The sequence below is a fragment of the Triturus cristatus genome, chromosome 6 (assembly GCF_964204655.1).
Source record: "Triturus cristatus chromosome 6, aTriCri1.1, whole genome shotgun sequence".
Lineage (NCBI taxonomy): Eukaryota > Metazoa > Chordata > Amphibia > Caudata > Salamandridae > Triturus > Triturus cristatus.
Genome location: NC_140589.1, coordinates 667,996,978 through 668,020,558, shown reverse-complemented (window position 1 = coordinate 668,020,558; position 23,581 = coordinate 667,996,978). Strand labels below are relative to the sequence as shown.

At 50.6% G+C, this 23,581-nt stretch overlaps 1 protein-coding gene across 1 annotated transcript in view; it reads right to left on the bottom strand.

The window, feature by feature from the left end:
• MDN1 (midasin AAA ATPase 1) overlaps nt 1–23,581 on the bottom strand; it is a 2,002,810-nt gene that overhangs the window by 622,148 nt on the left and 1,357,081 nt on the right. The window contains exons 68-69 of the mRNA XM_085611158.1: nt 21,635–21,729; nt 3,151–3,275 (exon numbers count right to left, since the gene is read on the bottom strand). Of these exons, the coding sequence (XP_085467284.1) occupies nt 3,151–3,275; nt 21,635–21,729 (220 nt within the window). The remainder of the gene's footprint in view (nt 1–3,150; nt 3,276–21,634; nt 21,730–23,581) is intronic.

Genomic DNA, 23,581 nt, shown 5'->3' with positions numbered 1-23,581 from the left:
CACCCACCTGTCCAAAGTAATGGTACGCCAGTGGAGCAGGTGATGGCGAACCCGGCCTCCCACTGGCGTGTAATGGGCCTGAAAGCTCGGACTAGGAAGGCTTTGAGGCGGATGCTGCCGGGGTGGATGTGGACTGACCGCGTCGTCCTCCAGTACCGCCTCGGCGGAAACCACGTCCGCGACCGCGTGCAGGTTGGTTCTGTGGCCGGTGGCTAGGCGGACGTGAGGAGGTGCCCCTTTCTTGGCCACGATAGGTGCGAAAAGCGGAAGTTTGTGGCCGCGGGGCCGAGAGGCCCAGGGACGTGGCCGTAGCCCGGGAGTCCTTGAAGCGAGACAGCGCACTGTCCGCTTTCTCACCAAAAAGGCGAGCGCCATCAAAAGGCATGTCCATGAGTGTGCTCTGGACATCCCCTGATAAGGACGTGGACCGCAGCCAGGCGTGACGTCGAAGCGCCACCGTGGTAGAAATCGCCCTACCCAGCGAGTCCGTAGTGTCGAGTCCACATCGGATTGCATGGCGCGCTGCATCTCTCCCATCGGCCAGAGCCGAGGAAAGCCGCGCCCGGGCCTCCTCCGGGCACAGTGGCAGCACGTCCTCCACCGTATCCCACAGAGAGTGGGAATAACGGTCCAAGAGACAGGCGGTGTTCAAAGACCGCAGGCCCAAACTGAGTGAGGAGAACAGCTTCTTACCGAACTGTTCCAGTCTCTTGGAATCCCGGTCCGGAGGAGCGGACGGGAAGGAGGATTGGGAGGTAGAGGCCTGGATAACCAGACTCTCGGGGGTGGGGTGTTGGGACAGAAAACTGGGGTCGCCCGGAGCAGGGCGGTGGCGCCTGGCAATGTTCCTATCCACAGGAGGGACTGTGGAAGGCTTGGACCAGGTGCCCTGCAGAACGTCAGTGAGGGCCTCATTGAATTGCAGCAGAGGCTCAGTGGAGCATGCGGCAGACCGAAGCACCTCAGTGAGGATGTTAGTCCTCACAGCCACGGCAGGCAGCTCAAGCCCAAGGGCTGCGGCCGGCTTGCGCAGCACCACAGAAAAAGCTGCACCCTCCTCCGAAGCCATAGTCGGAGGAGAGATGAATCCAGTGTCCGGTGAGGTATCCAATCCACTGGCCTCCCCCAGTTCATCTGCCCAGTCCTGAGAAAGTTGCCCCTGAAGGGCCATAGGGTCCTCAGACCCCTCCCATTCGCCCCCGTCATCCGATTCCTGGTAAACAGGAGGAATGATCGGAGCCGGTCGATAGACAATATGTGTCTCTAGCAGCGTCGGATGCGGCGTCGGGCTGCGCCGCTTCGGCGTCGGGACCGGACAGGGGCTGAACCGGGGATCGACGTCGACCGGAGTCGGCGTCGGGGGTGGTACCGGTGTCGGCGCCGGCGGAGGAGGCGTAACGAGGTCGACCGGCGTCGACGGGGGCCCAGGCTCGGGCCCCTCGGGGACATGCGGCGTCGGGGCCGGAGCCTCCAACAGCGCCGGAGCTGCCGGCACGCGAGGTCGCCCAGTCGAGTACGCGGGGCCCGAAGGCGCGCCAGCGGGCGTCGACGGCGGGGCCAGGCTCCTCATGGCCGAGAGGAAGGCACTGACCTCCGCCGGCGTCGCGTCAGTCCCAGGGACCGGCGGGTATGGGGACTTGCGCGGCGCCTGCGGCTCCCGCGGGGGTGCAACCACCTGGACCCTCGGCCGAGTCGCGTGACCGGCGAGGGGAGTCCGAAGAGCGGTGTCGCCTCTTGGACTTCTTGGAGTGCTTCGACTTACCCGAAGACTTCGAGCCAGACGAGCGACGATGTCGAGTGCGGCTCCGCGACCGATCCTTGGACCTCCTCCTGGACCGGGATCGAGAGGGGCGCGGAGCCGAGTGGCGAAGCTCGAGAAGCTTGCGGGACCGCTCCCGCGTCGTGGTCGAGGCCCAATCAGTACAGGCACCAGCGGTGATGATCGGTCACCGACATCAGTCGCTGACAGTCGTCGCAGGCCTTGAAACCAGGCATCCTACCGGCACCAGAGTCGAGAAGTGACCAAAAAGAGTCTAAAAAGTTAGTCAAAAATTGACTAAAGGAGTAGCTCTCCCGGATCGGCGCTTACTGGCGCGGAAAAAAGAAGAAGAACTGACGTCAGCGCGCGAGGGCGGCGTCTAAGTACTCCGACGATGTCATTCCGGCGCACGACGCAGACGACTCCTAGCGACGCGCAAGCGGTATTGCTGACGAAAAATCTTCCGGATCCAGTCTGACGCCTGGGGATATTCTAAGGTGAGGAATCTAACTAACGTGTTTCTTTCAGATCTGAAACTGGGACACAAACCCATGTGGTAAAAGACATCACACAGGAGAAAAGATAACTAGCATGCTTGCAAAAACAATACTATCAACATAAGATCTTACCACACAAAGATGAACAACAGTCTGACAACAGCTGAAAAGGTACTTGTAGGTTACTCAAGTGGTCCTAATCCTAATGGCAAAGTATTACTTACGGACTGGTATTCTGAGAGGAAAGTCTAGGTTCTTATCAGCAGTAACAATGACATGGGCTATAATTTTAGACTTCCATTTCAAGGTATAGAAAAATAATAGGTAAATCAGTGAAAGCAATCTTCGAGAGGGATTTTCTTACTTTGGCGGCTATGGGTCATTTGAATGAAAGTGCTTATAGCAGAACTTAGGAAGATCTTAACATCACAACACAAGCATGAGGAGTTACCTTTATTAAGCCAAAGTACTGCAACTTGATGTGACAGTTCTCAAAGGTTTCATAGGGCATGAATCCTACACACAAAAGGAAAGGAGAACATGGCACCAGTTCCACCAGATTCCTGCCCACTTCTGGTGCGAAAAAATAGAGGAAAATCTCAAATTCTCTGTCAAACTGTCTATGTATCTTTTTCGAGGTCACACACAAATCACTAAACCTTTCAGATGCTGTGAATGGAAGTTCACTAGTTATAACAGGTTTGAAGCTCTAAAATGTAAATATTTACTCAGTTATACATTTAAAGGACTATTTGGCAGCCATGTGAGCACAAGATTAGACTTGCTGTTATATTAAACAAGCATACAATAATTAAAGATAGTCATAAGCAGTTTAATTTTGAAAAAATTGGTTCCTTCCGACAATGTTATATGACCTACATAAAAGAAATGTACCTTCTGCATTCTCCTCCAGTTGATCCTGCATGTAATTTTCAATCAACTCATAAATAGAAAACCAGTACCGAGAAGATTTTAAAGCATGTCGCTGTACTGCATTGTCGAGGCCAAGAGACCAACAGCTGAAATGATGAAAGATGAAAAATACAGACAGTTAACATTAAGAGTTTCCATTTGACAGTGTCAGCCAAAGAAACCACATTTGTTTTGTTATTCTACTGGTAAGGGAGAAGTTACTTATTGCCTGGGCTCAGCAAATACTTCGATCTGAATTCTAAACTTGAACTGGAATTAGAGTAAACAAAACAAAACAGAGGTAACTTTGGAAAATTGAGTGGAAGCAATAGTGGATAATCATTAAATGTTACCTATACCGTGGTTGAGCTACCTACACAGCATTGATAAGTAAAGCAGGGGAATAAGTAAGCTAAGTTACCATTTGTGGTAACAAGATGATTCTTATCTATAGATGCACTTCTACTCCCAAACCTGTGGTTATCCCAGCCACCTAGTCGTTTACCAGAAGGATGTGTTCTTATACAGGTGGTTTGCAGCCTTACTGGATCAAAGTCCTCTATGCGCCCTGGAATTGGAATGCTGCCCTACCCTAATCATATTTTTCTGGCTTTTCCTTTTGTTTTGCCCTAGTGAGCTCAACTTTTTGCTAATGCACTGGAAAGTGATCCATCTTAATAAGCTGTATATCAACAGAGCTAAGCTCTGCAGATAAACAGGCTTTGGAAGTACCAAGAGTAAATGCCTGATCTAAAAGAAGGTGTTGTCTCCCTGGTCACCTAAGCACTAAAGAGACAAGCAGTGAGATTACAGTCCACAGGTGTACATTTTTTTGCATCTGCAGCCTTCCCAAAACCGGTACGGCCTCGTGAGAGCAAGGCAGAGGGCAACACATTCCTTTCTTTTATTCAGTGTATACTACTTTGATAGAGTGAAATGCAGCACTCTCCCCTCTGCCACAAAGTGCCTTTTTGTTGAGGCTATGTCTGGTCCAGGTTCAGCAAAACGCACTGTCCACTTCAAAGTGGACTTTCCTTAGAGCATGTGCTGTAGGAGACGAGATACTGGACACAAAAACATAACATACATGCTCCCTGAATCAAAGGGAACTTCGAGCTTTGAACAGGACAGACTTGCTTATCTCGAGCTAGTCACTTGCAATTCATCCGCACAATCAGGAAATTCTTAAAATCATTGCTGGGCAGAAACACTGGCGGAAGTTGAGCCTCTACTGGTGCTTGGTTGTTTACTAGGAGAGCTAGGCTTAGTTAACTGGAGCTCTGCATGGAGGAAAACTATATGGATCAAGCTCAAACCAGAGCCACATAATCTTTGCAGCACTGCTGGCCAGGACTAAAAGTAAGACCACAGACAGCATTATCTCGATAGTGAAGCTAAATAGATGCTTTTCTGCCTCAACATGAGTGAGCCAGCACTGCTCTAGGCCTACCCATATCCTTGAGGTGTAGTTGCTGCTGTTTCTACATCGAAGAACCCATAATATTTCATTTGGAGTAAGTGTTTTATGTAAGGGTTCTGTGCAGAAAAGGGGTGTATTTAATGGCGTGATAGTGCTACCTCACTGTGTAATACACTCACCAAACCATTTAGGACGCTTGGGTTTTCATTGGTCAAACCCACGGCTCAATCCTGGGTAGCTGTGACACTGAGAAGCAAAGCTTACACAGAGGGACAAGTGTTAAACATTTAAACAGCACCAAAGCAATTAAAGAACAAGCATTTGCAATGCAATAGGTCTCGCATTTGCAAAAGTTTCAGCTATTGTCATTGTTCATAACAATGCCTTTTTGATCTATTTTATAAAACAAACACATAAATAAATGGCATCATTTACAATGCCATTAGCTAGTGTTGCATTATTATTAGCAATGCCAACTGCTCACACTTTTATAATGCGAAACCTATTGCATTGCAAATGCTTGTTACTTTATTACTACATGATCAGATATAATTATGTCAACTATAGTGACGGGACAGATTGTCCATAAGGGTTGTTCAGTATGCAGTATGGTTTGTTTTTCTTCCCCATGTCCTGTCCAGTCACATTTGTTGTTTCACCTTGCTTCCAGGTTGATGAGTATAATGATTCCAAAAATCCTAACTGCGGTTAGATCTCTGCTACTTAGCCATGAACAGTCATACTCGCGTAGTGTGGTATGCCACCACACGGTCATACTAAAGTGCAAGGGGGGGGGGGGGGGGGCAGAGGCTGTGGAGATGGAGAGATGCAAAGATGGAGCAGGAGATGGGGAAGTTGGGGACAAGATAGGGACTATGAAAGGAGCCAGGTGGTCACTGTGCTCGCCAGTAAAAACCTAATATCACCCTGGTCACACCAACAGGATGCTGGAAATTACCCCCTCTTTAAGGGCAGCGATGGAGAAAGAGCATGAAAGAGACCATACAAATAAACAACTATTTCACTGCATGCTAATAAGTTTACTCACAAAAGTAGGTAAATAGCCATCATCAACGAGAGAGATGCATTTTTTTTTTATTTGCAAAGTGCTCAAACAAATAGAACAATAGCAATGTTAATCTTTTAAACTATTGATGTTTCTGGGAATTATTGAACCCAATGAAAAAACAAAAAAATGATGCCAGAGACCGGAGTCATTCAATAATAAATCCGCACAGCAATGTTTTATGTCTGGGCTCTCTGATGGAGTGGCTGCTGCCTCTCCCACTCTTTTTATGAAGGTCATTAACGAGCCATTTTAATTTAGTATCTAATTCACAATTTAAATGAGGTTTTTGTTGTGCATGGATGATCTATTTCAAGACAATCACAGCAACAACAAATGAGAGGCACCTATGAACTCTTCTGAATTGGAAACTTTAATGTGATCGCAAATGTGATATAAACAAAATGAGACAAGCTTATTGCCCACAGCACCATGTAGCATCCAACGTCAAACATGCACTGCTAGATGTCTGCTCATTACTCGCATCAGACACAAAGAGGAATGCAAATGGGCTGAATTAGAGAGCAAGGGAGACAAAGTTCAAATGTGAAACAAACAAGCACATATGCAAAGGGATCTACATTTTAAGGTGACTGAGCTGACTATTAAATAAGGTATCTTCCAGTTTCATTAAATGGTGGCCAGGTTCCACTCTCTTCTTGGTTCACTGGACGGTGCAACGTTTATTCACGTTTTGATGTATGGCACTTTCCCGCACTTCAGCACTGCCAGACAGTTCTACCACTGCTAAAACCCTGCACGCTTTTCAAACGCAAGGATTTTTTTGTGGAAACTTGTTTTTATTGGCATTTGTTAGTACTTTCGTTACATATCAGTATTGGATCGCAGTATCATTAAGTACATGTTTTCAGTCAGGTGAAATCAGTCTTGACCTTTATAATAATCTTTACTGCAGTTACATGCGATGTAACAGGTGTTCGCCGTATTAAAAATCAAACCAGGGAGGGGGGGGGAGAAAACTAGGGACAGTCATGGACTATTAGAGAAGGGTCAGCTAGACTACATCACATGTGGTCCGTAAGGTAACTGGTGAAGCAGCGCATTGGAAACTCCTGGCCGCGGTACGACTATGCAGGCGGACATAGAGCATAGGCGCAGGCCCCGGGGCAGCGGGGATAGGAACCTAATCACTCCAGGGTGAGTGTAAAGTGTTAGGGGGGAGCATCATCCGGGTGGGTGTGCGTCGCGCGTGGCAGTAGGGGTAGTCGACCAGTAGGCCCGGATCCCCGGGCACGACCAAAACATATGGAGGAAATCTGAGTCTTGCGCCTGACAGCGGGGACAAAGGAATATTGTGTCGGGATAAAAATGTTGGAGGCGCGCTGGGGTCAAGTAGGCCCTGTGAAGAATGTAATATTGTATGTTTTTGAAACGGGCATTCCGAGACACTTTTTTGGGGAATTCGAGTGCCCTTTCCCACTCATTGTCGTGAAACGCCCGCCCCACCTCCTCCTCCTCCTCCCAAAGGGTCCGTAGGGGCGCCAATGATGAGGGTATCAACTCCCGGATGGACTTGTACAGCCAGGCGGTGAAGTGACGACCCCGTCCCATTCGCAGTATCATGTGAAGGACTGGGTGCGTGGGGGGCTCTCCTAGTGTGAGATCATAGTATGGTCGAAAGTGGCTGAGGAGCTGGCGGTGCCGCAAGAATTGTCCCGGGGGGAGATCATATTCATCAATGAGTTGCTGAAAGGGCCGGAGGTGTCCCTCCGCAAATAGCATTTCTGCCTCGGTGACCTCCCTAGATGTCCACTCCCGAAGCATGGCAGAGGTGAAGAACTAGGTGTCTTTGGGCCAGCCCACCAGCGGAAGCAACGGTGAATATGAGGGCCTGTCTGGTGCGAGTCGGTGTATGCGCCGGATGCACCCCCGGGCCACCTCCACTTGAAGGGGGTAAGTCTCTGCCGGGCGGGATCCCGGCATAAGCAAACGACATCATTCCGGTGTCGTTATCCAACCCGCGGACGTGTATGTTTCGGACGTGTGCCTGCCGGCTGTCCAATAGGAGAGCCATTGGAGCTGCGCCGCTAGGAAATAGGCTTCGAACGAGGGGGCTCCAAGACCTCTTTGTGTCGTGGGCAATTTCAGTTTTGCCAGTGCGATTCTATGTCGCCCCTTGCCCCATATTAAGGATCCAAGGAGGGTGTCCAAATCTTTAAAGAAAGAGCGAGGCGGTATCACTGGAAGATTAGTAAAGTAATAGAGTAGACGCGGGACCAGAACCATTTTCGCTAGGGCCACGCGGCCAATCGGGGCTAGCGGGAGATGCCTCCAAAACCCGATGGTGGAACGTATAGAGGCGAGTGCCCTATGATGGTTACCCTCGAAGAGGTCAGTGGGTGAGTGATATAGGCGAATCCCTAGATAACGAGGGGCCTCCGCCGTCCAGTTTAGTCTCTGATCCCCGATCCACACCTCCTGAGGGGCAGAGTCGGGGTGTAGGGGATACACCACAGATTTCTCCCAGTTCACCTTCAAGCCTGAAGCTTCTGCGAACTCGGTCAAGGTGAGCCCGAGTGAGGTTAGATCCGCGGTGATGTCCCGTATATACAGGAGGAGATCGTCGGCATACAGTGAGACACAGTGCGTGGTGTCCGTGAGTGGTATGCCCCAGTCCCGCCCCTCCCTTCGGAGACGGATAGCCAGGGGTTCCACAGCCAACGCGAATAGCAGGGGCGAGAGGGGGCAGCCCTGTCTGGTACCCCTGTGTATTGCAAATGCCGAAGAAATACGACGCCCAATGTGGATTTGGGAAGTGAGTTTAGTGTATAGAAGGTGGTGGTAGGCTACAAGCTTGGAGCCGAGTCCAGCACGCTCGAGAACAGGTACTGCCACGTCAGAGTGTCGAAGGCCTTCTCGAGGTCCAGGATCAGGCACGCCGCTCTGGGGAAGCGGTCACCAATCTGGTCCTGGATATGGAACAGACGTCGTATGTTCTGGGAGGTATTCCTGCCCGGTACGCATCCGCATTGGTCAGCGTGTACTAGTGAACACACCACCCGGGAGTATCGTTCTGCCAATATTTTCCCTAGAATTTTACAGTCGGCTGTAAGGAGCGTTATGGGTCGATAAGAAGCTAACAGCTGTGGGTCGCGGTTGGGCTTCGGGAAAGTGACAATTACCGATTCTCTCATGGATCTGGGTAATTCGCCCGTGCGTAGTGCCGTGTCCAGTACCGTCGATAGACGGGGGGTCAGCAGGGAAGCGAAGGTCACATAGTATTCTAGCGGGAACCCGTCCAAGCCCGGGGCTTTGTTTCGGGCCAATGCCGGATGGACAGAAAGGAAAGGAGGCTTAGAAGAGAGAGCCTGGAGCTCACTCACCCTTCTAGCAGAGGTGATGGCAACCAGGAAAGCAGTCTTATGAGTCAGAAGACAAAGAGGACAATTATGAAGAGGCTCAAAGGGAGCGCACATCAGATAGGTCAATACTAGATTTAAATCCCACTGAGGCATTACGAAAGGGACAGGAGGGAACATGTGGGTAATGCCCTTAAAGAATCGAGAAACAACAGGGGATTTAAAAAGAGAAGGCTGATCAGGAAACCGTAAGAAAGCAGAAATAGCCGAAAGGTATCCCTTGAGGGTGCCCAAAGCAGTGCCCTTCTGGGCCAGGGAAAAAACAAAGAGGAGAACCTCAGAAAGAGGGGCAGAGAGGGGATCCACAGCCTTTGCTGTGCACCATGCCACAAATTTGTTCCACCTGCAGGCGTATACCGATTTTGTGGAGGGACGCCTGGCTGCCAGAATAACATTACAGACTTCAGGAGGCAAGTCAAATGTCATCAACTGCTGCCGCTCAATCTCCAAGCATGGAGGTGGAGGCCAGACAGGTTCGGGTGGAGGACCGTCCCCTGCTGCTGCGACAGAAGGTCCTCCTGAAGAGGCAGTCGGATCGGGGGATCGATCGATAGACTGAGGAGCTCGGGATACCATTATCTTCGTGCCCAATCCGGAGCCACAAGGATGACTTGGGCCCGGTCGCGCCTGATCTTCAGCACTCTGGGCAGAAGTGGTATAGGTGGAAAGGCGTACAACAGACCGCAACTCCACTCGCGACGAAAAGCGTCACCGAGCGAGTGCCGCCTTGGAAATTCCAACGCGCAGAACTGCTGACATTGCGCGTTCTCTTCGGTGGCGAATAGATCTAACCAAGGCTGTGAGCAGTTGGCCCGATATATGATGTCACTAGTTCTAGTGTACACCCTGTATCATCCAAACAACCCTTATGGTGATTGGTTCTAAAGTCAACCTTATAGACCAGCTATCCTAGTGGTAGCATGGACAAGAGCAGTCTTAGGCTAAACTCTGTATATATTTATATATATTTAGCGATTTGTAGAGCGCCTGGTGACCCGAAGGCATCCCCGCGCTTGTATGGCATGTGAAGCCAGCTGTTATACCATTACAATCCCTTGAATACCAAATAAAAGGACACCACACCAGGTATATATAAAATTAAAATGTATTTATTCTAACATATACCCTCGGCACTCTTTATGAGTTCAGAGGTCTAAGTACAAATAATTTCTTAAGTAGCATACGTTAAGTGACACAGGAAAATACAGTTAGGCCCAGGGGCCACGCAAACCATATACTAAGAAAGTGGTATAAGTACCACGTCACGAACAGGGAGTAGGCCTAGGGAATCGCTGGGGCTTCACTACCCTACCAATAGTTAGGAAGTGGGAGGCCCACGGGAGGCGTGTGCAGTGTGGAAACACACACGTGGGTTACATTAAAGTCAATGGGAATGTAGGAGTTAGAAATAGGGAGAATAAGGACACTTCCGAAGTAACTAGGAGGAAGCAACTAAAGACTTAGACACTTTGATAGTCAATATCCACTGGAGCACCGGAGTACTCGCGTTACCTCACCCACAGGAGACGGGTGCATAGGTGTGAAGATGTGACAGGTGTCGTCGCTGGATCCTATGGATGCCTGAAAAACAGATGCTGGCAGGCGGCCAGGAGGAAGATATCCGGTGGACCCAAGGATGGATCTTGAAAGAGGAACACCTGCAAGCAGAGGGGACAAAGTCTGGGTCACTAGCCAGTGACCGTGTGGAACCAGGAAGGAACCAGGCGATGTCGTGCAGAACACAGGTGATGTCTTGAAGCTTGTCTCTGCAGCTGTGTGGACCAGGAGGCGTCGAGGACAACCAGAACCAGGGTACGAGCTGTCCCACGAAGGATCTTGCTGATGGCAGAGTCGACGTCCCGATTGGAGTCAACAAGCCTTGGCAAAGGCAACCCACGAGGAAATGGAAATTCGCTTCAGGGGCAGACCAGGAAGGTCTGCCGGTGCTTCTCTTTCACAGGGAAGCAAGGGCCAGTCTGGAGGAGCCAAACCAGTGGTGCTCGGGGTTGGGGCTTCTCAATCCCCAGAGCACAACTTCGAGGATGCCTCAGAAGCTGCGCTGGAAGCAAGTAGCCAATTTTCCCAGGTAGCCGGTCCCACGTCTCTCGTCGCCTCCACGGATCTCAGCTTTGCTGTGGATGTGGATCAGGGTCGGAGAAGTCTGGAAGTCAAGGCGCTGGTCGGGCTCTGCAGTCGGTTCCTCGTAGAACGTTGAGCAAAGCAAACGGCAGGTCGCTTGATGGTGCCTGTTTGCACAGGGTGGCCACTCCTTGGCCATAAGGGAGATTCTTCAGTCTTCTTCCGTAGTCGAATGTCGAAGGTCCAGAGTTTCTGTTCAAGATTCAGTTATAAGGATAATCCAAAGTCCTAGGGACTCAGCTCCCACTCTTATACTAATCTGGGGGGCTGGGTTACCTGCTAGGTCCCTCCTATGGGTGGGACCAGGGAGGGGGGTGGTTACACCCCCTTCCCTTTGTCCAGTTTCGCGCCAGGACTGGGGCTGGAGTGCCCCAGCACCGGTTTGAACTGGACTATGCATAGGACACCTTGTGTGTCCCAGGCAGTGTCTTGTTTCATTCATCCCTCCCTGCCCCAATACACTAAGGCCTGTGTAGGGTGGTGCTAGCACCTCCCAAGGCAGGAAACCTATTGTCCAAGCCTCCCTCGCTGGAAGGACTCCCAGCAGCAGGAGGTCAGACTTGTGTCTGTGGCAGCAGCATCCATTTTGTGATGCTGGGGCTCTGGTTAACTTTAAGCGGGTAGTAGGTCTTCAACATGTCTTCTCCCTCTAGAAGGGAGGAATACTCTCCTCATTGCCAGAAATGGTGTGGGGGTAGTATTCCAAAGTGTTAGAAACCTTAAACGACATGTTTTGATAAAGCCAAACCATAGTTACCATAACCGCGAGGATTATAAGGCACTTTAAGAGTATATGGTAGGCGATATCATAGAACAGCTATAAGGACATGGTTCCGAAAGCTGCAGACAGGCTCAGCTCATGCCAGAGCACCATCTCACATGTTACCAAGCACTCTGCCTTCAGGATTGTTAAGGCCTGCCTGATAGGTTACCCATGTGTCTATATATAAGGTAGGGATAGGAATACTACACCTAAGTAAGGGGTGGTTACACGACCTTGCCCCAGCTGAGTGATCAGCCAGTTGTGTCATAATGGAAGGCCAGCCAGGGGTGGCATAATACATGCTGCAGCCCCTGGTAGGCCTAGGGTACACCTATGCCCTGGGTACCTAAGGTACACTGTACAGGGCCCTAGAAGGTGATCCTTACCAATTGGGTTATGTACCTAAAGTACATAGTGTGAATTTAGAGAGAGAACAGCTGGGCTGTGGGTCTGATTAGCAGGCCCACAGCCACATCTAAGTAGAAAACCAGTGAAGCAAAAGCAAAAAGTGGGGGTGAACATAGAAAGCAGACCCTACTCTCCTACACCAGGCATCCCTTTCGGTACCAGAGTCGAGGTCGACTGGAAATGGAACCAAAAAGAGTTCAAAAAAGTTTAGTCAAAAAGTGACTAAAAGGGTATTGTAGGGTCTGCTTCCTATGGTCACCCCCACTTTTTGCTTTTGCTTCACTGGTTTTCGACTTAGATGTGGCTGTGGGCCTGCTAATCAGACCCACAGCCCAGCTGTTCTCTCTCTAAATTCATACTATATACTTTAGGTACATAACCCAATTGGTAAGGATCACCTTATAGGGCCCTGTAAAGTATACCTTAGGTACCCAGGGCATGGGTGTACCCTAGGCCTACCAGGGGCTGCAGCATGTATTATGCCACCCCTGGCTGGCCTCCCATCATGACACAAATGGCTGATCACTCAGCTGGGGCAAGGTCGTGTAATCACCGCTTGCTTAGGTATAGTATCCCTATACCTACCTTATATATAGACACATGCGTAACCTTTAAGCCACTCCTATGGCAGGCCTTTACAATCCTGGAGGCAGAGTGCTTGGTAACATGTGAGATGGTGCTCTAGCATGAGCTAAGCCTGTCTGCAGCTTTCGGACCCAGGTACTTATAGCTGTTCTATGATATCGCCTACCATATACTCTTAAAGTACCTTATAATCCTCGCGGTTATGGTAACTATGGTTTGGCTTTATCAAAACATGTTGTGTAAGGTGTCTAACACTTTGGAATACTACCCCCACACCATTTCTGGCGGTGAGGATAGTATTCCCCCCTTCTAGAGGGAGAAGACATGTTAAAATCCTACTTACCCGGTTAAAGTTAACCAGAGCCCCAGCATCACAAAATGGATGCTGCTGCCACGGACACAAGTCTGAACGCCTGCTGCTGGGAGTACTTCCAGCGAGGGAGGCTTGGACAATAGGTTTCCTGCCTTGGGAGGTGCTAGCACCACCCTAGACAGGGCTTAGTGTATTGGGGCAGGGAGGGATGAAAGAAACGAGACACTGACTGGGGCACACATGACGTCCCATGCATAGTCCGGTTCAAACCGGTGCTGGGGCACTCCAGCCCCAGCGCGAAACTGGACAAAGGGAAGGGGGTGTAACCACCCCCCTCCCTGGTCCCACCCATAGGAGGGACCTAGCAGGTAACCCAGCCCCCCGGATTAGTATAAGAGTGGGAGCTGAGTCCCTAGGACTTTGGATTATCCTGAACTGAAACTAGACACGAAACTCTGGACCTTCGACGACAAGAAGACTGAAGAATCTCCCTTGTGGCCAAGGAGTGGCCACCCTGTGCAAACAGGCACCAACAAGCGACCTGCCGCTTGCTTTGCCCAAGTTCTACGAGGAACCGACTCAGAGCTCGACAAGCGCCTTGACCTCCAGACTTCTCCGACCCTGATCCACATCCACAGCCACGCTGAGATCCGTGGAGGTGACGAGAGACGTGGGACCGGCTACCTGGGAAAATTGGCGAGTAGCTTCCAGCGCAGCTTCTGAGGCATCCTCTAAGTTGTGCTCTGGGGATTGAGAAGCCCCAACCCCGAGCACCATCTGCACCGAAGATCAGCCCTCCACACTCCACGAGTTCTGCGTGAGGCCCTTCTGCATTTTTCTGCTCGACACGTCTGTATGGTTGCTGGCCCGTTGGCTAGTAGCCTTAGTGACGGCGAACCCTTAACTTTCCACCGCTGGTTTGGCTCCTCCAGACTGGCCCTTGCTTCCCTGTGAAAGAGAAGCACCTCAGACCTTCCTGGTCTGCACCTGAAGCGAATTTCCATTTCCGCGTGGGTTGCCTTTGCCAAGGCTTGTTGACTCAAATCGGGACGACTACTTCGCCAGCAGCAAGATCCTTCGTGGGACAGCTCGTACCCTGGTTCTGATCGTCCTCGACACCTCCTGGTTCACGCAGCTGCAGAGACAAGCTTCACGACATCCCCTGTGTTCTGCACGACATCGCCTGGTTCCTTCCTGGCTCCACACGGTCACTGGCTAGTGACCCAGACTTTGTCCCCTCTGCTTGCAGGTGTTCTTCCTTCAAGCTCCATCCTTGGATCCACCGGACATCTTCCTCCTGGCCGCCTGCCAGCATCTGTTCTTGAGGCATCCATAGGATCCAGCGACGACACCCGACACATCTTCACACCTATGCACCCATCACCTGTAGTTGAGGCAACGCGAGTACTCCGGTGCTCCAGTGGATATTGACTATCCAAGTGTCTAAGTCTTTAGTTGCTTCCTCCTAGTTACTTCGGAAGTGTCCTTATTCTTCCTATTTCTAACTGTTACATTCCCATTGACTTTAATGTAACCTGCGTGTGTGTTTCCACACTGCACACGCTTCCCGTGGGCCTCCGACTTCCTAACTTTTGGTAGGGTAGTGTAGCCCCAGCGATTCCCTACGCCCTAGGCCTACTCCCTGTTCGTAAAGTGGTACTTATACCACTTTCTTAGTATAAGGTTTGCGTGGCCCCTGGGCCTAACTGTATTTTCCTGTGTAACTTAACGTACGCTACTTAAGAAATTGTTTGTACTTAGACCTCTGAACTCAAAGAGTGCTGAGGGTATATGCTAGAATAAATACATTCTAATTTTATATATACCTGGTGTGGTGTCCTTTCATTTGGTATTCAAGGGATTGTAATGGTATAACAGCTGGCTTCACATGCCATTCAGAGTTTAGCCTAAGACTGCTCTTGTCCATGCTACCACTAGCATAGCTGGTCTAGAAGGTTGACTTTACAACCAATCACCATAAGGGTTGTTTGGACTGATACAAGGTGTACACTAGAACTAGTGACATCATATATCAGGCCAACTTCTCACAGGTATGCTCTTCCCAGATCGGCGCTTACTGGCGTGGAAAAAAGAACTGACGTCAGCGTGCGAGGGCGGCATCTAAGTACTCCGATGATGTCATCCTGGCGATCATGACGCCGACGATGGACGCGAAGCCGCAGCGACGCCTAGCGGCACGCAAGGGTATTGCTGACGAAAAATCTTTCCAGATCCAGCCTGACGCCTGGGGATATTCTGAGGTGAGGAATCTAACTAACGTGTTTCTTTGATAGCAGGGACTAGGAGGGCTTTGAGGCGGGTGATGCCGGGGTAGATGTGGACGGACCGGCTCGTTGTCCCCCTGCTCCGTCTCGGCGGAATCCACGTCCGCGTTGAGACTGGTTATGCGGCCTGTGGCTAGACGGATGTGAGGGGGCGCCCCTTCCTTTGCCACGAAAGGGGAGAAAAGCAGTAGTTTGCAGGCGCGGTGCCGAGAGGCCCAAGGATTTGGCCGTAGCCCTGGAGTCCTGCGCACTATCCGCTATGTCGCCAAAACGGCGACTGCCATCGAAGGGCATGTCTATGAGGGTGCTTTGGACATCCCCAGAGAAACTCGTGGACCTCAGCCAGGCGTGGCGACGAATCGCCACCGTGGTCGCCATTGCCCTGCCTAGCGAGTCCGCTGTGTCCAGTACACATCGGATTGCATGCCGTGCCGCATCCCGCCCCTCGGCAAGAGCCTGGGCGAGCCGTGTCCGGGCCTCCTCCGGACACTGGAGCAGCACGTCCTCCACCGTATCCCACAGGGAGTGGGAGTAACGGTCCAAAAGGCAAGCGGTGTTGATAGACCGCAACCCCAAACTAAGGGAGGAGAACAGTTTCTTCCCAAACTGTTCTAACCTTTTGGATTCCCGATCCGGGGGAGCGGACGGGAAGGAGGTCTGGGAGGTAGAGGCCTGGATAACCAGACTCTCAGCGCGGTGGCGCAGGGCCACGTTCCGGTCCACAGGAGGAACTGTGGAGGGCTTGGACCAGGTGCCCTACAGAACGTCAGTCAGTGCTTCATTCAACTGCAGCAGAGGCTCAGAGGAGCTTGCTGGCGGTTGAAGCACTTCAGTGAGGAGACTAGTCCTCACGGCCACAGCAGGCAGTTCCAGCCCAAGGGCTTCGGCCGCCTTGCGCAGCACCACAGAAAACGTATCACCTTTCTCCGTAGCCACGGATGGAGGAGAGATGAAGCCAGTGTCAGGGGAGGTATCAAGACCACTGGCATCCCTCAGTTCGTCAGCCCAGTCCTGAGATAACTGGCACTGCTGTGCCAGAGGGTCCTCAGACCTCTCCCAGTCGTCTCCGTCATCCGACTCCTGGTATACAGGTAGAAGGGCCGGAACCGGGCGGAAGATGAACCGGTCATCCATCGGCTTCGGGACTAAACCGGGGAAGGGCGTCGTCCGAAGGCGGCACCGGAGGTGGCACCGGAGGGATCGGCGCCGGCAGAGGGGTTGTAAGGTCGACCGGCATCGACTGGGATCCAGGCCTGGATCCCGCGGGGGCCTGCGGCGTTGGGACCGTAGTTGACGACAGCGCCAGGACCGGAGCCGCCGGCTCGTTAGGCCTCCAAGTCGAGCCTGCGGGGCCAGAAGGCGCGCCAGCAGGCGTCGACGGCTGATCCAGGCTCCTCATGGCCACGAGGAATTCCCTGATCTCCGCCGGAGTCGCGTCAGACCCAGGGACCAGAGGGTATGGGGTCCGACGGGACTCCTGCGGCTCCGATGGAGCCGCGCGGGTAGTGCCACCCGAACCCAGAGCCGAGTCGCGCGACCGGCGAGGGGAGTCGGAAGAGCGATGTCACCTCTTCGACTTCTTACTGTGCCTCGACTTACCTGAATGCGAGGACTTAGACCCCGACGAGTGGTGATAGGTGCGGCTCCGCGATCGGTCCCTCGACCTCCTCTTCGACCTGGACCGTGAGCGGCGCGGAGCCGACTGCCGGATCTCGAGCAGCTTGCGGGACCGCTCCCGCCTAGCCGTCGAAGTCAAGGCCCGGCAGTCGAGGCACGACTCGGCATCGTGGTCGGCCCCAAAGCAATAGAGGCACCGGCGTGGAGATCCGTGACCGACATCAGTCGGTGACAGGCGTCACAAGGTTTGAAGCCAGGCATCCCTACCGGCACCAGAGTCGAGGTCGACTGGAAATGGAACCAAAAGAGTTCAAAAAATGACTAAAAGGGTATGCTCTTCCCGGATCGGCGCTTACTGGCACCGAAAAAAGAAGAACTGACGTCAGCGCGTGAGGGCGGCATCTAAGTACTCCGACGACGTAAGCCCGGCGATCACGACGCCGACGACGGACGCGGAGCTGCAGACGACACCTAGCGACACGCAAGGGTATTGCTGACGAAAAATCTTTCCGGATCCAGCCTAACACCTGGGGATATTCTAAGGTGAGGAATCTAACTAACGTGTTTCTTTCAGATTGGGCAGGGCTCCCCATCTTCAAGATGGCGAGAGCCCGGGGATGTGCTTCACCTCGCCTCCCCCACCTGAGGGGTGGGGTTGGGTTGGCAGAGGCTGGCACACCCCCTGTCCTTCCTTGGGGTTTCCGGCCTGTCTTCCCGCCAGAGAGGGGTTTAGAACTGGCAGGGGCCAGTTGCTGGGTACAGCAAGTGGCCTGGAGAAGCTCACGAAGGCGACATGCCTTTGAAGCTTCCCCTGCTCATCCTGGGGGAGGAGACCTAGCACCTCGCCTAGGATATGCATTGTTGTAGGCCCAGGAGAGCGGATGGCTCTCTACCCAGGGGTCCAGCAACATGTCTGCTGTGTGGCAGCCTAGGCAGCCCCTAAGACCAGACGTGGATTGTAGGTTAGGTTCAGGGGGCATATCTAAGATGCCCTCTGTCGTGCATTGTACATTAAATCCTGCACTGGCATCAGTGCGGGTTTAATGTGCTGAGAAGTTTGATACCAAACTTCTCAGTCTTCAGTGGAGCCATCATGGTGCTGTGGAGTTTGTGTTGATGATCTCCCATCACCATATACTCTTAAATGGCAGCACTGCACTTACAGTACCCAGGAATGGACCTGGGTACTGTAGGGGCACAGGGCTCATGCTACTATACCCACACCACCGGCATAGGGCACCCATCTAGAGGGGTGGCTTATGTATGCCAGGACAGTGTAGGTTGTGGGCATGGCACACAGGGATGTGTGCCATGTCGACTCTGTTTTGTTCTATACCCAGACACTCAGCCTGCAGGCAGTGTGTTTGTGTAAGGGTACAGGGCCTCTTAGGGTGGCACAATAAGTGCTGCAGCCCTTAGGAGCCTTCCCTGGTCACAAGGCCCTGGGTACCTAGGGTACCATTTACCAGGGGATGACATGTGGCCAGGGTTTGCCAAATTGGGTTTTAGGTTTCAGTATAGTTTTTAGGGAAGGAACATAGGCCATGGGCACCTGATTGGCAGGAGCCCAGGGCACACTCAGTCAAAGTACATTCAGCAATATGTGGGGGCATACCATGCAAGAAAAATGGCACTTTCTCACTAGAGCAGGTCACTGTTTGGTGGCAGAGATCCTATTACTGTGGGCACCTCTGCCTTTCCCTCTCACATTTCGATGAAGGGCACCTTTGCCACACTATCCTTGCCATCCTGAACGATTGCCTGGGAAGTACTATGTAGCTGATAGATTGTCTAGTGGTGGCAAAGATAATTTTTAGTGCTGGTCTTGTTTGCATCCTACAACATTCTGACCTGGGATCGTAAAAAGCTGTAGGAGACACATAACCTTGTCTGTGTTTGTTAATTTTTTCGGGCATAGAGTCAACTTATGGCCCAAACAGGGGTTCCCCATTAAATAGTAGGCCAATGAGGTGATATTGTACCTAGAAGCAAAAGACAGAAATACGCATGTTGGTGAAGCAATATGCTAGTGTTTATTTGCCTAGTGGCAAAAGTTGCAGTATCGAGCACACATCTAACATTACCTAAGAGATCACTTTTCCCTTATCAAGAAAGTTGTCAGCCCTCTTTTTCTGGAAGATTTTGCACAGGATCTTCATTCCCTTCCCACAGATGTCTACTGTACCTTGAGAGAAGGGTCATTGAGTTAGCAATGAATCATTGGGTACTTGCCCCCATAGTGACATGCTTGCCTGCTGCAACAATTTTCAAATTGTCTGTACCTAGTGGGAGAGTGTACACTCATGTCAACCCAACCTTTACACTGTTTAAACATTTTGCTTCCTTACTTCAGAGGTGAAGCACACCTATTAATACGTGCCAGGAAAAAGGGATCCCAGGGGAGTGTGACAGCAAGATGGTACTTCACAGATTCATTATCCACCTCACTGTACATTGAAATGAAAGGTCTGACTGGCCATTTATCCCATTATGCTCGAATATCGCAGGTCTCCCTGATCAATAAGGACAACGGGGGTTCGCTATTTTTTGTAAAAGAGCCATCGCCCACTAGTTATACTAGTGGAATACTTCATCACTGGATTCCCACCCGGTATACTTAGTGTATTCAGGTGTGCTTCAATGCTTGGGGAGCTAAATGTTATTGAGGGATTTTGGGCCATATGTAGGAAGCCAAATTGCGATCGCAAATGCTGAAATTCGCCGAATTTCAGTGTTTGCGATAGCAATTTGGGCAGTGTGCTATGTAGCACACAAAAACCCACACGCAAAATAAGGAATCGCAAAATTTGCGATTCCTTATTTTGCAAATGCATTTAAGGAATCCCAAATTGCGATTCCTTAAATGCAATGTAGGAAGCACCCAAGTTGTGCGATTTTGGCTTAAGGAATCGCATATTACCACCAACTTCAGGTTGGTGGTAATTTGCGATTTCTTTGAAAAATTCACTTTTTTGCATTTTTCAAAGTGCCATGTGGCGCACATACATGCCCTTAGCGCATGTATGTGAGCCACATGTGCACACATGTTTATTTCAGGGGTGCAAAAGGGTGTCCTATTGACAGCCTTGCAAACTTGAAATTGCATTCTCAATTTGCGATTCTCTAATTGAGAATCGCAAATTGAGAATGTCTTCCTATTCATTCCTATGGGCCTTCTAGCCCATAGGAATGAATGGCAAGGTATTCCTTATTTGCGAATCTCAATTTGGGATTCGCAAATAAGGAATAGGTGGGAATCGCAAAATATTTTGCTAATCCTACCTACATTGCGTTTTGCAATTCACTAATTACGATATCCTAAAAATTGCAATTAGAGAATCGCAAAACACGTTTTACCTACATATGGCCCTTAGTGTTTTAAAATTACCGGCAGCTATCCCCCTTCTTTATTTGAAATTTATAAGGGGGAACCTTTAATAAGGTTAAAGCCCCAAAAAAAACATTGATGCTAGTCACAGAACTAGAGCTGTACGAGGCCATTCTTTTTAAGATAACAGCTACCACTAACTCCAGCTCCATCTCCCTGGGGCGTATTGCCGAAGGTACAGCTGAGGAATACGCAGCGAGTACAAAGAGGCAATAGATGGAAGGGAAAGTGTGAAAATAAAGAAAGGCAGAATGGACGGGGGGAAGGGGCGAGCAGAGACACAGGGAGTGAAATATGCATGAATGGAAGTAAAGAAATACAGATTCAAGGAAATTAAGCAGCTGGTTTGAATATTTTTGGCAGGGCTACTTTTGGTTCCCGGTACAGCCATGTTCAAATGTAACCTTTACAGGCTGCTGTCACCATTATTCAGGGAACAGTCCATGAGATCTTGAGTACATCAGAATGTGTACAAATTTTGCAAGCAATAGCAACAGATGCCATTTCAAATATATAAAGGCCACAGACGGAGGAAGCCTTTGCTCTACCAACAGGATGCAATGGGCAAGTGGACGAAATGTTAATTAAGAGAGGAGAGTTATTTTAATTAACTGTTGTTTGGTCGATATGTAATATAAACTAATCAGACCCACAGTAGCAGACCAGACTGCTTTTAGGCATGCCTTTCCACCAGTGGGGTGCAAAAATCAAGCCTAAAGACCCAAAACACATGGCAATAAGAAAACTACACCAAATAATTCACCATAAGAAAACTGTAAATCATCTATCGGAAAGCAGAAACTATGACCGAGTCTAGGATTGAAATGAATACATACCTAGAGATTTTTTTTTCTGAGAGACACTGGTCCTCATGTCCTCCAACTTTGGAATGTGCCCTTAATCACCCTTTAGAACTGAATAAAACCTACAGCACTGTACTCAACCAATCTAACCACACAATAATGTCCCTAAAATCTGGATATAGTCCACCAACCCAATGCTGTGAATAGCTTGTGTTCCTGCTCCATCTATCCTTGATTAAAAGATAAACTTCTTAACACAGCTATTTACATAACAATCATGTATACAGTGGCACACTTACTTTAATTCAAGCTTCCTCCACTGGATAATGAGCAGAGTGACTGCATCAAGATGTTTACGTAATGACAGGTCTCGACTGGCATTCTCCTCCCAATCCTAAAATATAAATGACATTTAAATGCCTTACTTTAATTTTCAAACAATGTGTTCTGGACTCAATCAATAGATTTAGGATTGGTAAGTTTGGTAGTACAAAACTGGTGGCCTTAAATGGTACAATATAGCCTTTGAATAGCTGGTGACAGAAATCCTTCAATCATGATGGGCTCCACACAGTGACTGCAAACGATGCCCTACTGGCAGCCTCACTGTCACACATTGAGTGTGTGTAGGAAGCTGGGTCTGTATATACTATACTAAAGTGAGGTATAGTGTGCACAGAGTCCAGTGGATCCACAAAGGGAGGCAGAGGTTAAAGTAGATAGTACCTTACTCTCTATTTGTGGTAGTGTGGGCGAGCAGTAAGGCCTTATCAGAGGATATTGTTAAGCATTTATTGTACACACTCAGGCAAGAAATGATTTCATACACTCAAGGACTGAACTCTGACCAATTTGTTGTGTATATAAATATTAAGTTGTATTTATTTCCTAGAACCAACCCAGGACTGGCACAGGTAAGAAAAATGATACTTTGCAGAAACAATACAGTTGTATGTGCACGGCATTGGTTACAGATGAATCACTTGTAAAAAGAAACTGTTGAATTACTGTACATACACCTTATAATTACTTTGCGAGCATTGGTTGTATTACTTTACAGGTACTTTTCTTACACAGTGTGGTATACCTGGATGCCACACTGGGAGCTTTCCTGAAAAAAGGTAAGTAAATGCAGTTTTGGGGGTGTGCTAGGTGGCGCACAACCGGAATGGCCACTCCTCTGTGAGGCTCCGGTAGGTCGGCTTCAATATATTGTATTTCTTCTATTTTCCACGGAGGAAAGGGACCATGAAGCATGGCACTTATGAAGTAAGGTGCCCGCTGCCTCCGGTTCGAATTCCAGCTTTGTTGAACCCCGGAAACCTCTCGTGAGGCACAGTATATGCCGCAGCGGAAGACTGGTGGAGTGTGGGGTGGCGGCGGGCGCCACGGCGCGAGCTCCCGGCTTCACACAAGGTGCTGGGCCGTGACTTGGGAGGCGGCTTTGCGCCAAAAACGCTGCAAGTCCCAGCGGCGTCTGGGATCACCGGGGGCCATCCCGCGCCTCTACCCGCACACCACGGAGGCAGTTATACCGGTCTGTGGAGCGCGGATGCCGAAGGTGGGTGAGCGCACAGGCATTCGGTGACGAGAGCAGACACAGACGCACATGCGGTGGAGTACTAATGTGCAGGACTCTCCTCCTTAAGCCTCAGAATAAACAGTAGCGGACACGTCTCCGGCTCAGAGCTGGTAGGGCACTGCATGGGATTGCTGCCCTTTACCATAACTGCTGCACCACCACATAGACCGCACGCCACCATTTTGCAGAAGGAGTGCTACAAGGAACTCTCTGTGCCCGCTACGGCTGCGCGGGTTCCCGGTCCCCTGGGAGGCACTGGACCCTCGCGCCTGCACTCGCTGGAAGATTAGCGTCGCACCAGGAGGCCTCTCCCATAAGGCGCCATAACACGCCGGCTGCCGTGGGACGGGACGGGTGGACGCGGCTGGTGGAGCGGGGGATGTCTCTTGGAAGGACACGGGTGCACGCCGCAGATAGCTGTAGAGAATAGATGAAGAGGCCGCACCTCAGTCCCAAGAACTTGCTAGCGCCTCTATTGCAGTGTCCGCAGGACTAGAAGCACTGCTCTCGGCCATATGGTGCAGGATTGGGAGACCACAACATAGCCTGCATCTCAGAAGGGGGCTGGAATAGGCCGGAGAAGAACTGCAGCGGTGGTCCCAGGAGTAGAAAACTGCAGCGCTAGATACTTGCCACCATCCCATTTATCCACGCCTTGGGTTCC